The sequence below is a fragment of the Lathamus discolor genome, chromosome Z (assembly GCF_037157495.1).
Source record: "Lathamus discolor isolate bLatDis1 chromosome Z, bLatDis1.hap1, whole genome shotgun sequence".
Taxonomy (NCBI): Eukaryota; Metazoa; Chordata; class Aves; order Psittaciformes; family Psittacidae; genus Lathamus; species Lathamus discolor.
This window is the reverse complement of record NC_088909.1, coordinates 34,530,377-34,547,639: the sequence shown is the minus strand read 5'-3', so window position 1 is coordinate 34,547,639 and position 17,263 is coordinate 34,530,377. Positions and strand designations below refer to the sequence as shown.

Below are 17,263 nucleotides of genomic sequence, written 5' to 3'. Positions count from 1 at the left end.
TGCACCGCCATACAACTTCATCCTACAGCCCAAGAAGGTGGTAAGGGCGAAGCATACGGAATGCAAGGATTTAGGTAATTTACAAAGCAGTAATGCAGCCTCTAATGATGCCTCCAGTATGCAGAAGTATCATCTCATCAAAGATTACATTGGCTGTGGTGAGCAAGTGGTCAGCCCTTCCTTTCTCCTGACAAAATACAATGGTTCTACCAAAAGGAACAGTGCTGTTCAACCACTCATTTTTTCAATCCATTGACCATCCATCTAGAAATATCTTTATAAACCCTCATAGAGCCATTTCTGCATAAAGGTACTAGGAAGAATGAGTTCAACCTGAAGCAGCCACCCTGGACAGACAATTCAGCTGTAATGGCTAAAGTTTAAGAAAATGTTAAGAACTAAACCCAGGCTCTTAAAAAGAATCTGGAGCAGACACCACTTCATAAAAGTATTACATATATTGTAAGAAAACAGAAAGTTACATTTTTTTCTGTGCTTTAAGTAAGTGATACTAAAAAATACATTTATTAATAATAAAGCTTCTAGAACTACTACTATGGGATAAGATGACATCTGGTAGCAACGTATAACATTAGAAACCTATTAAAGCTCTCTTTTGAATTTATCTTCTTGGACATGCCTTGAATACCATCTTCTTTAGCTACTCTGGATTTCACGAAACTAAATGTAAGCAATGTCAACTTTACTGGGAAATATTATTTTTTTTGTACCTAATCATTTTCCATCATTCACTCAAGTCATGTTTCCTAAGCAATCATGCAGGCTAAACCAGATATTTTTAAAAAATAATGAAGGCTTAGCTAGTTGTACAACTTAAGAACATGATTCAGGGAACAGAAGCTTCCACAAAACCCTCCACATTCTGTAATGTTGCAAAAAGAACTTATTAACAATACCAGTTTTGTTCCAAGAAGAATAAATTCTGCAAATTATCAGGAAAAACAAAAGGGATGTAAAAGAGCTCCCTTTTTTCCTGTTAAGTGGAAAAGGAAATAACAATTTTCTCTACGTCTCACTGCTAAAATGGCAATAAATTAAGCCTCGAACTTGATAAAGCAGGAAGAAGCTTCATATCAAAGCATGGGCTGAACATTCCTTGGGGTATAGAGAACGTACCGTATAATTCCTTGAGAGTTTACAGTGTTATTTTCAGCTAGCCACTGGAATTAGCCCAGCTACAAAAGACCACCACAGCTGAGTGTCAAGGAAGGCCACCAACAAAGACAATACAATAACTCAAGATGCTGATGGATCCATAACTTAATGCTGGAGGAAAAGGTTTCCCCAGAGACAGTGAGAGGAAGGCTTCCAACCCTCCAGTGTCAAGGAGGACCGACGATCCTGCAAATGCTCAAGGTACAGCCGTTACACAGCAAGGAAGAACAGTTGGTAGGAGGCTGTTTATTGTTAATTTTGTTTATCTTTCAAGGGAGGAGGGCAGTTACTGCAAATGATAAATTAAACTATCCAACTAGCGGAAAGTAAACTGTTCTGAATGAGCGAAAGCCAAGACAGCAGCTGGATCTGACTCAGAAGTCGTAGGAGCTATATTCTTGCGATCCACCAGTCCCCAAGCCAACACACTTCCAACATATAACAATGGGGGGAAAGCAGCTGAAGCAAGAAAAATAAAGCAGTTGGCAACAGGAGTCAGAAAACACGGCATTGCTGTACACAGAATAACATAAACCAGTTAAAATAGTGGGAAGACAAATGAATTTTATAAATTAACAGCTAGAATGGAGTAAAAAGCTTTCTGCAGAGATATGCAAAACCCCTCTTCAACAGTTTTGTCCTTTTTAACAGAAATTTTAAGATTTCCTTCACAACAGAAAGAACTGGAAAAGGGTCTCTTTGCACAAGAATATGCAGAAAACCCCAAACTAAATAGATTAATAGCTATTTTCTGTATTGAGGAATAACTCTAAGATCGGTCAGTAAACAAGAATGACCCACTGTATTCATACTGTTTCCTATGATCCTGACACTGCAAACATATATGAGAATTTAACGAGAGTATTCACATGCAAAATGGTACCCAGCCATGAAATTGTTCGTCAGATTGGGGCCAAAGTCCCTGATCCTGCCATCAGATCCGTAGAGGCAAATCACAACATCTGTGTTAAAGTCAATGAGGTCGTACTCCGCAGGGATTCAAGTGTCTGCCTTTACAAATCTCAATGCAAGTCTTACTCATGTAAAATTGATTTATGAAGTGTAACATCACACTCCACTTTGTGCATGCATACGCACTATCTGTATACTTTTCTGCCTGTCTCTTGAAAAAGACATTAAAACTCACCTCATGTATTATATTCCCTTAACTATATTATAGTTAAACTGCACATTTCATGGGCTAAAATTTCAGGTTTGCAATACATTTACAGAAATCAGACCTGGAAGCAGAACTGGAAAATGTTTTCCAGATAGATACTCTATGGCTCAGAACATATTTATTATACACCTTATAAAGAGCTTTGTCTTCCTTTTCCTGTGACAGGTCGTGGACCTCTTCTGCTGTGAATTATGCACAGTACTACTTTCTCAGCAGGGTAAATAAGCCTCTGATGGGTTACAGACTGCTGCACTTCAGTTCTGTTACAGGTACCCTCGCTAACTGGCGTTTTGCGGATGCTACTGTGACAGCACTATGGAGACGTCCACTTCAGTTAAGGAGGTGTCACAATGAAAGAGCATACAATCACAAAATGCAAAGCAGATTTTCACCTTAAGTCAAGCTTAAGTTTTTGTTCTCCTTGTTTATGCCACAATCTTCATCTTTCTCTACATACACATGTACATAGAGAAGACATTTTTGCCCCGTAAAACATTCTGTGCAAGCTCAAGAATCCTTGTTAGTACAATTGCTGGTAATATTAAGACATTAATTTGGGAGAAAATTCAAAAAGATTGTTAACTGTTCTGTGTGACTTGTGTTATATAATGTTTATTTAGTGCAATGTTGGATGGTTTGGATATGACAGTTCTAGTCAGCCATTGATATCCATGTTCCATCAAGAGGCCTGCTTTTCCTCCTCATTACTTCATTTTTCACCACCTCTTGTAAGGCTTAGCTGTTCAGCTGTTCTTATTAAGAGCTGCATGTCTCCCCCAGTTTGTGATCCTCAGGATTCATCTTTCATCATATTAGGGAGCAGATGGAAGTTATAATCCTTTGGTTTTTTCCCAGACTGTGTTAAGCAAGTCTGAAATGAGTCACTTAAGACGTATTAACAGAGCAGTTGAGTTTAATACAAAATCCATGTTTGGCACATTGTGCAGAAGTAAGACTCTCACTTTCACTAAACACTGCAGTACTGGCTTGCACTGTACACAAGCACATCGCTACACACACATGCACATATGGAAGCAAGCACTTTTGCAGAGCCTTCAAAATACCTTTTCCTAACTAGCTCAGAGAGAAATCTCACTAGCCAAATTGGAACTCCTGAATCCAAGTGTCTAATAGAAAGCTACCTAAATCATTTAGCATTATAAACATCAGACAAAATCCTGACAGGGAAAATAAAACATCAGAAGAAAGAATACCAAGGGGGAGGAAGAGCATGCAGAGGAAGTGGGTTGTTGAAAGGCTTTAATCCAACATTTGCTCTCTATTGATCAAATGTTTGTTCAGTACTTTATTGATGTAAAGCATTATGCACAGTGTTAAATATTAATGCCAGAAGATCTTTAAATTCAGAGCATTTGTTAGTCAATTTAAGACTCCCAATGTTACTAAGCTTAACAACTTAACAATTTACTTAACCTCCTTTAATAACTTTCTGGAGCACTGTAAAAACATACTGAGTCCACTATGCAATGAATAAGAATGATCTGTATATGTCAACAGATACAATGTTTTTATGTCAACAAATACAATGTTTTTAATGCTACTAATATAAAAAAAAGTTTATAAACAGGATATTTCTCAATGCTACTTAAAACTCCCAATAGGATGTATCTTCTCATTCTTAAAAGCAAAATACATTAAAAGGAAGCAAAGTTTCGACAACTTTTGAGGGAGTATCTAAAATCCACAAGGTTTACACTTCTATACATTGAATTATTTAAATGCAAATGTAAGTATGCATAAGTGCTTCCATTTGTAATAGAAACAATATCCTCTCTCCACTGAAACCTTGATTTTAAGTTCACTCCAAATTATAAAGTTTAAAACTTAAAACTTTAATACAAGTCTCACTGTGGCAGTACAAACAACCCATTATAGCAAACAAACCAAAAAAATATCAGTAGAGTTCTATTCCTAACACATATCAGGCGTATTGAAATTTGATGCTGATACATTTAAGAACTTCACTCTGAGAAATGGTTGAACTTAACTGTTCATCAGGGCAACCACAGAGGAAAACAAATAGCAGCATCCTGTGATTTGTATCAATCTGGTTGAACATTTCCCATGGAGCCTTCTTCCAGGCAGTAACTTATGCCGTAACTCTAGAGAAGAAGTGCCTTGAGTTTATTTGATTTTAAAGAAAACCCTAGACTTCAGAACACAGAGAACTAAGTCCATAGAGACATCTATTCTGGAGTAAAGCATCTAGTAATTAAACAGTGTCTATCAACATAAAAATATATATGTATCTTATGCCAAATCTATGAAATGGGACAAAACATTATTTTGCAACCAGCTTTTACCTGTATATTATAAAAAGTTAACTACTGCAAAGCAGCCTGGGCATTCCAGACATTTTCTTTAGTCTTCTGACATCTACATCAACCTGTGCACTCCACACTATCTCTTAGATGACTGACTTCAGTTGCATCTTCAGATACTCCCCCTTTCCTCCAAGCACAAGAAAACAGAGTTCTATCCTACTTCATCAACTTTCATGAATGGTTTTACATATAGTGTATATATTTTTTTTAGTGTTTTCTTCTAAATAATTACAGAACATTCCCTGTCATTAGAATGGCCATTATCTCCTATTGTTTTCAATGAAAATGAAGCCTAAAATGGTTCTTAGAAAAGAGGTACTCTTTCAACATGTCCACTGGCCCCCTCTGGGAACTATGAAAGAGAAGCTAAACTGCCTTCAGGGGAGATGGTGGTTCCTCATACAGTCAAAGGCTTCCAATTAACTCAAACTAATTATCCATTTTACTTGTAAATTCTGAGAAAATTAAATCTCCACTCAAAAAAGGTAATGGTGAAATTTGGGGGAGGAAATGTTGCTTTTTCTCTCTGAAACAAATGGCTAGTCATAAGAAGAGGAGCACAGCACAAATTTACCTGTGAAACTGCCTCTATAAAGAGAAAAAATTATGTGGACTGCATTTCTGCATCACGTCTTAACATTCGTGGCACAGAGTAGTTTAAATCTAATCATTAGGGAAGGCTGAGGTTCTGAATAACTTCTTTGCCTCAAGTCTTCACTGGCAAAGGCTCTGACTGCACCACCCAGGTCTTAGAAGGTAGACACAGGGACTGTGAGAATGAAGACCTTGGGCCCACTGTAGGAGAGGATCTGGTTTGAGACCATCTTAAAAATCTGAACGCGCACAAGTCTGTGGGACCTGAGGAAATCCATCCGCAGGTCCTGAAGGAGCTGGCGAATGAAGTTGCTAAGCCACTGGCCGTCATATTTGAAAAATCGTGGCAGTCGGGTGAAGTTCCCAACGGCTGGAAAAAGGGAAATATTACCCGCATTTTCAAGAAGGGGAAAATGGAAGACCCAGGGAATTACAGACCAGTCAGTCTCACCCCTGTGCCCGGCAAAATCTTGGAGCACATTCTCCTGGACAGCATGCTAAGGCACATGAATAACAACAAGGTGCTTGGTGACAGCCAGCATGGCTTCACTGAGGGGAAATCCTGCCTGACCAATTTGGTGGCCTTCTATGATGGGGCTACAGAACTGATGGACAAGGGTAAAGCAGTTGATGTCATCTACCTGGACTTGTGCAAAGCATTCGACACTGTCCCACACCACATCCTTCTCTCTAAACTGGAGAGATATCAATTTGATGGATGGACCACTCGGTGGATAAAGAACTGGCTGGATGGCCTCACACAAAGAGTTGTGGTCAATGGCTCAATGTCCAGCTGGAGACCGGTAACGAGTGGTGTCCCTCAGGGATCGGTGCTAGGATCGATCCTGCTCAACATCTTCATTGCTGACATGGACAGTGGGATTGAGCGCGCCCTCAGCAAATTTGCCGATGACACCAAGCTGTGTGGTCCGGTTGATACCCTGGAGGGAAGGGATGCCATCCAGAGGGACCTTGACACGCTTGTGAAGTGGGCTGATGCCAACCTCATGAAGTTCAACCATGACAAGTGCAAGGTCCTACACCTGGGTCGGAGCAATCCCAGGCACAGCTACAGACTGGGCAAAGAAGAGATTCAGAGCAGCCCTGCAGAGAAGGACTTGGGGGTGCTGGTCGATGAGAAAATGAACATGAACCGGCTTCAGTGTGCGCTCGCAGCCCAGAAAGCCAACCGTATCCTGGGCTGCATCAAAAGGAGCGTGACCAACAGGTTGAAGGAGGTGATCCTGCCCCTCTACTCTGCTCTCATGAGACGTCACTTGGAGTATTGTGTGCAGTTCTGGTGTCCTCAACATAAAAAGGACATGGAACTGTTGGAACAAGTCCAGAGGAGGGCCATGAGGATGATCAGGGGACTGGAGCACCTCCTGTATGAAGATAGGCTGAGGAAGTCGGGGCTGCTGAGCCTGGAGAAGAGAAGGCTGCGTGGAGACCTCATAGCAGCCTTCCAGTACCTGAAGGGGGCCTATAGGAATGTTGGGGAGGGACTCTTCGTCAGGGACTGTAGTGACAGGACAAGGGTTAACGGGTTCAAACTTAAACAGGGGAAGTTTAGATAGGGTATAAGGAGGAAATTCTTTCCTGTGAGGGTGGTGAGGCACTGGAATGGGTTGCCCAGGGGTGTTGTGAGTGCTCCATCCCTGGCAGTGTTCAAGGTCAGGTTGGATGAAGCCTTGGGTGGGATGGTTTAGTGTGAGGTGTCCCTGCCTATGGCAGGGGGATTTGAACTAGATGATCTTGAGGTCCTTTCCAACCCTAACTATTCTATGATTCTATGATTGTATGATTATATTATCCAGTAGTTGATGGGAAGGAATTATGCAGGAGGATGGCAGAAGCAGAAAGAGCACATCTTCCTTCTTCATGGAAACACGACAATACTTTCTTGGTGGGTCTCTTAACAGGAAACAGAAAGAAAATAAATCTGTATTTTCCTGCAAAAGGAGTCTCTATGATCCAAGGAAATTATGAGTTGCTCAACTCTGAAGATTTCTGAAGAGCAAACAAAACCAGTTTCATAGTCTTGGAGATAACAGTGCAGCACCTTGAGATACACCTATAAATAACGTGGAGCAAATCCTGACACAAGTCAATGCAGTTGTGCAGAAAGTAATGCCCATTTTGATTAGGGGTTGGAACATGATATTAATTAATCCCTCCCATGCAACTGCATTAAAGAACATTCACTAGGCAATAAAATTAAATACTGAAAAAGTTAAGGTTGCACGCACACAATTCTGCCAATGCTGCTATACAAGATTCTCAGACTGTGAATCACTGTCCTTTCCAAACCTTCTAGAAGGGCTGTCCTCCCATGGAGACTTTACCTCGTTTCACATTAGTGTGTCTGTTCAATTGACAACTGAAGGAAGGTAAGAATTCTAAGCATTTATCATGTGTCCTGGTTTAAACCAATCCACACAGCTCGTTCACTCACTCCCCACCCTTTTTATCCCTCTTTCCTCTACACCACGCCCTCCCCACCCCCCACCCGCTCCCAGAGGGATGGGATGGAGAATTGAGAGAATGTAACTCCTATGGGTTGATACAACAACAGCCCAGTAACTAAGGTATAACACAAATCACTACTGCTACCACCAGTGATAAGAGAAAATAACAAGAGAAGAGAATACAATACCACTGCCGAAAGAGTTCGACCCCCTCCCCCAGAAGACAGCCGGCGCCCTTCCGGGTAACTCCCAGTTACCTCCCTGGGCATGACGTCTGTGGTATGGAATACCTCTTTGGCTAGCTTGGGTCAGGTGTCCTGTCTCTGCTTCCTCCCGGCCTCCCCTTGTCCCTGGCAGAGCATGAGACTCACAAAGTCCTTACCCAGAATAAACATTACTTAGCAACAATTAAAAACAATCGGTGTTATCAGCTCTGTTCCCAGGCTGGTAGTCAAAACACAGCACTGCACCAGGTACTAAGAAGGAGAAAAACTGCTACTGGTGAACCCAGGACATCATGTTTCTCAGATGTACAGTTTTTTGGTTGCAAATACGATTTCAAAGCAAACATTAGACTTTCTTGGTTTCTTTAACCTTTCACATCTAGTATGTCTTACTATTGGTATACCTGAACACAGAAAAGTGAGACATGATCTCTGCAGGATAAAAAGAGCAGTCAAGAAAGGCATTTCATTCATGCTGATAAATGTTATTAACACAAAAGGGAAAGGATATTGTTTTAACAATGGAAGGAGACGCTTTCATTTCCCAATTACTTACAAAAAGGAGGATATGGCCACTTAAAAGGTTGCGTTTTTTTTCTAATTTTAAGAAATAACCTGTTCTCCGGGTGGACACAAGTAGTACCTACATAGCAGAAAAAATCACGTCTGAAGAACATATTCTGAAGGTGAAATTCCAGATACAGTGATGACCACTAAAGATATAAAGGGCCTGCTGCAACTGTGCAGAACTCATGTAAGGAACCGATAGGTAACTCGGACAAGACACATTGCTTTTGGTACAACAGTCTTTGATCATTGCTGAGCAAATATTTCATGATCCTATATCAACACAATTTGGCATTTGTCCCATCAGTGACACCGAATCTATCATTTTGTAGATTATCTTTGATCTCTTCCTTCCGTCCCTCCCCAGTACTTGTCATCTCTTGTACTTAGGGATGATTGCAAGCTTTTGTTCTGATGTTTTAAGCAGAAGGAGTTAACATGCACTCTCCACAGAAACAGACAGCTGGAAAACAGATCTAGAATTCAATTTTCAGCAAGAAAGCTGGGAAGACCTAGGAGCACAAGCTGCTGTAGCTAGGCTGCCTTACAGGAGATCACAGTAGCAAGAGCTAGGAAGGCAAGAAAATCAACAGTTAAAACAAGTTCTTCCACCCCTGAGAAAAAGGCAGAGAAGGGAGTTCCTGTGATAGACTACCTGGAAAAGACTGCGCTTAAGGTAAGCATGAGTTCAGACCAATAAGAGAATACAGCAACAAAATACATTTTCAAAAATTATTATGAAACAGAGTAAGCTTCTACGCATTTAGATCGACAAAAACCTGTACCTAAAAGAGAGGTCTGTGTGGGTTTCCAAAGTAAAAAAGAGTTTAATGAAACTAAACTAAAGCTGTCCTCATTGCAGAATAGTTTCACTACGCTGTGGGAAAGTAAGGCTTGAGATTTACAGTCACTTCCAACAAACATGCAATCATGCCTTCAGAGAACATCTTCTCCCAGGTCTTTCATGGCAATCTTCAGTCCAAAAAGAAGATGTAAAAATATTCATAACCACTCAAATTCCAAGTACTACTAATGATAAACAAGGGGGTTTGGGGCATTTAGGGCAGGCAAATGCCTCAGTTCTGCTGAAGGAAGATGGGTCCGGAAACGAAAGTGGTTAATTGTTTTTTAATCATAAAATATAGCAAAGTGCAGAGACACAACTTGGTTCTTATGAAAGACTCACAAAGAGATTTACCAGCCATCCAGATGTCCAAACACCATGCCAAATAACTTCTCACTATGACCTTTAAAAGGAATAATCTGGACAGAACTGATTATAGCATAGTCTTAATATACCCTACAACCCTCACATAAAGCTAAGCTCTCTTTCATACAGCTTACTATTAAAATGTGATAACAAGTCAGGTGGAAACATGGTATCAGCTTATGAGACCGTACAGTCTCTGGGGCAATGAATGTGTCTTTTTTCTTACTCTGCAAATTACCCGACATTCTTTAGGGAGCCATAAAAACAAACATGAGACCCTTACTCACATAAGAAGTGATCTTTCAAAGAGCTGTGAGGAAAACACTAATAAAATCTTACCTGAAAAATAATCAAGATTTTACTAAAGCTACTTGTGAGAATTAATAGATCCCTCTTTGCACAAACACCACATGGAAGAGCTTCCATTGTAAGGAGCATGAGAGAGGGACCCTGGACTATAAAAAGATCTTAACTGTTAAGTACAGAAATAATCTTGTAAAGAAATACTTTTCAGGTATTGCTCCTCCAAATCCAGGGTAGAGAGATGTGAGTGAATGGCCAGGCCTGAGGAAAAGGAGAATGGTTACTTATGGCAGTCAGAAGTTCATTGGTGAGGGTGCTGCTGAAAATTCATCATTTTTCTTCTCCAAGTAATCACAAGGTTTATATTTTATATCTCCTTTTGACCTAGTACATTTGCAGCTTGTAAAGAAGCGAAAAGAAGGCAGGAAACAAGATGAACATTGGAACCTGCTTCTTTCAACAGAAGATCTCAGTTCAAAACCTAGAAAAATGAGACCTTAACTAGAGATGAAGAGGTAAAGAAAGAAAATCCCATTTTACGGTGACAGCTAAATTTTGTCTCAGAACATCTATGTAAACGATTTTTCACAGGACTTCAAAGCACAGAGAAGTCTTCCTCCAGGAAAAGTAATAGGTACCTGGAAAAGAAACACGGGGGCTTTTCTGCTCCAGATAAGCTATTTCTACCGCAATGGCTGCAGTATCAATAGCCTAGGTGAGCAAGCACCACTTTTTTTCCTTGAGTTGCCTGAAATATGAATGATTTCTAATCCTAAATCATTTACGTTAAAACTTCCAGGCCAGAACCCATCTCCCTGATCCTGCACAGTGACTTTCATGACATGCATGTCTTTTCAAGCTTAAAATATATCAGTGTACCTAATGAGTTCCAGAATCTTGTTCACTCAGAAGAAAACATTTCCAATCACAAGTAAGTCTCAATAGAAAATAAAAACAGAATCCCTTTTAGATAATATGGAGGATCTGCAAATACTTAGAACACCAGAATGAGTATAGAAAATCCTTTTTAAAGTCAGAATAGGCCTTTGCTTTTCTATCTATTTATTATTGCATTTTTAGTATGATGAACACTATTAGTACTGCAAGCATTTACAGCCTCCACCTTGCAGTCATTTCATGTTCCTGCTGTCAGACATGACTCTTCTTTCATTAGCTTGATAAATATCAAAAGTTGTATTAGTACAGTATGAACACAACGAAATAGCACTTCCAAACCCTTTCCCTGCAGAACAAGGATGCTACTATAGAAAGAAACCTGTATGCACATACACATAAGAAAGTTTAAATAACAGCTAGTGAAAAGAATTTGGTTTTACTGTTGTTTACGCAAATAGCCAAGAACTGACTCAGCAAAACAGCCTGCTTCATCAGACACAACTTTATACAGTAACTTAAACATCCAGAGAATCACATAACTGTATCACACACAGATACATTGTAATACACATCATAATGCAAACAGAACTGAGCAACAAGGACATGATATTTCAGGACCTGTAGAAGTTAAAAACACTGGAAGGGTGATGCCAGCACAACACTGAATTTTTTCTCTGAAAAATTCCTTTCACTGGTCAATTTGTTTTGTAAATATTTCACAACATCTACATCTTTCAGATTTTTGCCTTTTTGTTTTTATATTTTGAATGCACAATGCTTCCCACTGAAGTCAACCATCATACTCTGGATTCTGATCTCTATGGATTTAATTCACTGATGTCATTCCCTGCAGACTTGGACTATTACTGTAAAACTATATTTCAGTGGGGAATAAAACCATGCTCTGATAACGGAAGAGGTGAAAAAGATTGCAGCAACTGTACTTGTAAGAGTTACTTAATTTTTAATTTGAGGAATATGCTTTACCAAGTTGGTTGACCTTGACACCTCTGTGCGTGGAAGACTTCCTTATAACTCTGTTTCTCCCTCTGACATTCTTTTATTTGTTAATTATCACTAGTAGTAAATGTAGCCCAGGCATGACTGTACAAAACTGTCCAAGCTCCTTTACCAGTTAGCCTCATAATCTAAAGAACACAGCATTAAAGTGGCATTGGTCTCTGTAAAATAAGCTGAACAGTTCTAACTGTATTCATGTTACATTTACAACATAAGTCATTGCTAAGTACAAATAAGTTATCAACATTAACCCACATACAGTGAGATGCCAAGATGTTATCCAAGTATGACTACAGAAAAAGGAAAATGGCCACTTAAGTGATTAATTTCCATTTTTCCAAATTTGTTTTTTGTAAGACATTGGGATATGGCACTCTAATTTTAATTTTATCTGTAGAAATTTTTCTGCAGCAAGTAGATAGGATTTCCAAGACAGTGGAAAACGCTCAAGGAAAGAGGTTTCAGACCTGAACAATAAACTCAAGCATGGTCAGGCTCCAAAGGATTTTGTCAGTAAAAATGATATCACCAGATGGACAGCAGCTCATGTAGTAAAGGAACTCAAATTCCATCCTAACTCTGGAATGAAGCTACACCTTTCTGGGGAACTCCATTTATGCTACGAGACTGGAGAAGTGGAATGAAACTGTTACAACATTTTGGACCCTAGTTTCCAGAGTAATGTATCTATCTATCTATTTATTTATTTATATTATTATTCTTGTCATCATCAACAACCTCCTCCTTATCATAATCATCATTATTATTAATCATCATCATCATCATCATTATTATTATTAGTCCTTGCAGGCAAAACGCCAACTAACTCGCTGCTGGGATTTGAACTAAGTTTCAGAAGCATCAAAAGTGGTATAATAATTTTGCCCTTTATTCCTCCCATTCTCTTGGACGAGGTGATTTTGCATTTAATTTACTCTATGGCACCTAAGTGTTTATTATGCTGATGAAAAATACCTACTTCAAGACACAAAAATACCTGAAAAACAACTACATTTTAAGTCAGTATGACCCTGACAGAAGCCAGAGGATCAATTCCATCTGCTGAACTGCTTTTTCTTTAGCATCAACAGAGGACAGATATTTGGACAGGACACATCTGTGCTTCCATTTGTCTGATGTGTTCATGGTGGGGTGGACAGAAAAACATTCTTCATTTTTCCTTAGCACACAGGACAGCACTTTGATCTCTGAGGTGGCTTCCAGGAGTTATTATGGTGCTGGGCAACCAAAGTATTAAAAAGTCCTAATTCTAAGGCATTCCCGAAAAACCGAGAACTTACGACACCTACATTTTTGAACCATTGTATTGCAAAAATACTTCTCTATCATATTTATACGTACAATTAATGAGAGTGTGGTAAAGATACACAAAACTTACATAGTCATGAAAGGCTTTTGCTTCACTTGAATGTTCACATGTTTCTCGTCTTTCTGGAGCTGCACAGTAGAGATCCCAAAATACACTGCAAGTTAACAAGATACAGAGATGGTGAGAAGATCATTGTAATACTCGTACAGATTTTATGGTGTATGTACACCACACACGCATGTTCATATATAGAAACAGACATACCACTTCCTTGCCAAGGGATGAAAACACTTTCCTCTAAGAAAGAATTTAGCTTTGCAAAACATCTGAGAAGTCAAGTCCTGATATCTGATTCTATGAGGAAAGCAGTGTTGTATTCCTTTAATACCACTGTAGTACAGACCAGGAAGCTAGTCTAATATACAAAGTTCAAGTGTATTACTGAAGATTTGCATTTAACCTCATCCCTCTGATGACTGCTGCAATTAACTATCACAATGTGTGGGAAGGGATGGATTTGTAGTGACATGAAAAGGCAAGAAACTGGAGAGAAAACTGGGAGTTCTTCCAAGGTCTGACCCTGGGCTTTAAACAAAAGTTCCCAGAGAAACAGGTGTGGGGACAAGAGTAGGAAATAGATGGCTATGTTCTTGCTAGTGAAAGGAAATTATGGTACTCCCACTGGTCTTTCTCCCCTTCACATAGAGTTATACATGTACCAGTTCCAACACAGAGTTTCTGGAATGAAACTATGTGTATGAAAGAACAACTTGAAAGGATTCTTTTTTTTTTTTTTTTTTTTTTTTTGCTAGAGTTTCAGAGTGTTTCTTTATTGGTTTATACTTAATCCTTCGTAACTTAGTCCAGCACCGTGATAAGGAATGTGGGCAATTTCAGCACACTGATGCAGACAAGCAAAATAAAGGATAATGCAGACATCAGAGATACAATGGACACACTTTTCTTATGCAGGTTCCCATCACACAGCTAAAAGCTGTGAAAGAAAGGTCAATGAAGGTGTCATATACACCCCCTTCCATGCAGCTGTGCAAATCACCTGGGTTCAAATGGGACCACTTTAAAAATGTGTAAGTTCTTGTACTCCTGATAGCTGGACATATTCTCTGCAATTCTTTCAAACACAGGTATACTGGATATATTCCAATCAGGTGACAACCAATAAACATCACAGCTAAACAGCAGTGACTATGAACACTCTTCTCTCCTTGGGAATGCTACACGCACAAACTGGTGTGTCTCCGCACACTAGTATATGTAAGCACATGCCACCATGCATAAAAAATTACAAGTCATCCTCATGTCTACCTGTCTTCTGAGCTGAGAGAAACTCTGCAAATGCAGACACTGCAGCACAAGCCCATGCTAATGCACACCGCCTCCCAAAAAGGCTGGTAGCTTGAGTTCAGCTAATTTCTTTCAAATCCTATTCCCGTGACTAGAATGTGGACTGTAGGCTGAGGAAACTCACATCTGTATGCAGTCTCTGTACATACAGGGTTTTTTTTTAATGCAATTATTTAGGATATGTAGAATAATCTCTTAAATGCACCACTTACCAAAGGTGGGGAAGAAAGATATGCAGACCACCTTCTTTCAAAGAGGCTTTCTTATCAGCACACTACACAGTGTTTTCCTGTATGTATTATCTGTATATTTTTCCATATCTAATTTTCTGGGTTTTTTTCATTCCTTAACAAGAAACTGGCTCTTGATCCTCATCTTCACATTCCTTTTACAATGTTTACCTGAATTTCTTGCCTCCAACTGCTAGAACTAGCAGCTGGCATACTCTGAAAGTGAGAGGAAAAGAAAATTGATACTTACCACCACCAGGAATGCAAGAATCCTGGGGGCTCCCCCAGTGTGATGTTTTTTTCCCATCTTATCTAAAACAAAACAATAAAAACAGAGGTGCACATTTCAGATGATGGTGACTAAAAAGCATTACATAATCCATGCAGACAGGGAAAAAAAAAAAGGGAAAGAATAAAAGGTTTTGTAGTTATGAAAGGTTTTACCATCATCAATTTCAGCAGCCATATCACTTCATTAGTTACTAATAGAGCTGATGCTTAAATTAAGGTTTTCCTTCTTACTTTAATAAAGCATGTTTTAGAGTATTTTTTATTTAGATTCTGAATACAATGTTATTAGCGACATGCTTTGTATCACTCCATAAGGTCAAAAACGCATGACCAATGGAACGAAAAAAGAAGTGTTAAAAAGTACCCTTAAAATGACCGAAAATATTTTCCAAGGAAAACCAAGGAAAAACATAGAAGACAGAACTAATGTAACTGATTCAGCAGGTGGCAGTCTCCCCTCCACATCTAAAGCAGGCGCTGTTTTATAATCCTCAAGGAGTGCTTTACTGCTAGAGGTAAATTAGCTGTAACTCCTTCTCCCACCATGCAGTGACAATGCTAGTTTGGCTTGGTTTGTCTGTGCTGGCAATCCCTCCTGAACAGCTACACTGGCTGTGATTTCTTTCCCACCCAGAAAGCCTAGTTTGCTTAAAACTGTTTTCAAAGGAAATGCAACTTAAAAAACTCTTACTACCCTTGACTTCATACTTTTCTTGTTAACCAGCGAACCTATGAAACAATGTAACACACAGTGAGCAGCATTCTGCCTCTCTGCAATGCTTCCCAAATCTTGTGTCTTAATGATAATCACTCAACCATTTTATTGAAGCCATAGTCATCAGTTTGCCCTGAACTGCAAAATACTTTGGGCTATAATAAAGCCCATGCAACTGCTGAAGAACTCTGCTGCAAGTAACTGAAAGTCCTGTTGAAATCCACACAACACTGCACAGAAGAAATGTCTCATGTTAGAACTGGGTGGAAACTAGGGCGTTGCACGCACTCCAAATTCCTCCAGTTACAACTACGCATAGCATTATTTCCTGTCCAATGTTGTTAATAAAAAAATTTGTTAAAGAAAACCCAAACCGTATTCTACTCTAGAGACCGAAGTAATGAAACACAGAGGATTGTTTTAATGAAATGCTTAAACAGCCTTAATATGAAAGACATTTAAAGACATATCTATAAAAGTACATAAAAGCTTACTATAAAAGGCAGATACAGTGTTCATTCTGCCAGAGGCATTGGTAAAGCTGGCATTTCCAAAAGAGAATATAACTCTGATTCTCAACTCCAACTTGATTTCCACATCTAATTCTTCACAAATTTATACACATCCAAGTTCTGCCAATAGCTTGCAGGAGAATACGTAACCTGTACACCTTAAAATGTTCTTTGTACTAGTATGGAGTAGCCTAGTATAATTTTACTATATTGTATAAATGCAAATATTCAAAATTAATGTCTCTTGAAAATATTTTTAAAAGGTAACAATGAGGCACTACCACTTCTGTTGGTAAAGCAAAATGATCCAACTGTGTGGCATTCAACCTCACAACCACCAAGTAACGGTAGTTAATATATAAAAAGCATCACTTTAAAAGCTGCTGCTTAAACACTGGCGATAAAATTATTTATAAAAATGAAAAATGCAAATAAAAGCCAAAGCTACTGCAAAGGTATTACACACTCTTCAAATAAACTTCTCTGAGGCATGCTTGCTTCTCACGTGCACTGGGAATGGCTTGGAAAGACTTGTGTTAATCACCAGGAATACCGAGGACCTCTTCAAAAGCAACATAATGAAGAGATTCAGCGTGCAACCAAAGCAAAAAATCATTTGTGAAGTTGAAAAATCATTCACTTAAAAGGTAAAATCATGTCTGTGTAGAAAGCCCTCACTATGTCCAACCACTATCATCCTCTTCAAAGCAGGGCTTAATGGGGAAATTACCCATTTCACAGATCTTATACTAGCCCTTTTTAACAGGACATATTTAATATTGAGAAATTTATTCAGAAAAGGAGCATGAAGGGAATGCAGAATTTGGTCTTGTTTG

At 39.1% G+C, this 17,263-nt stretch overlaps 1 protein-coding gene across 2 annotated transcripts in view; it reads right to left on the bottom strand.

Moving 5' to 3' along the window:
- SSBP2 (single stranded DNA binding protein 2) overlaps window positions 1–17,263 on the bottom strand; it is a 172,383-nt gene that overhangs the window by 117,962 nt on the left and 37,158 nt on the right. For both annotated transcript variants that reach the window (XM_065661183.1, XM_065661184.1), the window contains exons 3-4: window positions 15,160–15,221; window positions 13,384–13,468 (exon numbers count right to left, since the gene is read on the bottom strand). In XM_065661183.1, coding sequence (XP_065517255.1) covers window positions 13,384–13,468; window positions 15,160–15,221 — 147 coding nt within the window. The remainder of the gene's footprint in view (window positions 1–13,383; window positions 13,469–15,159; window positions 15,222–17,263) is intronic.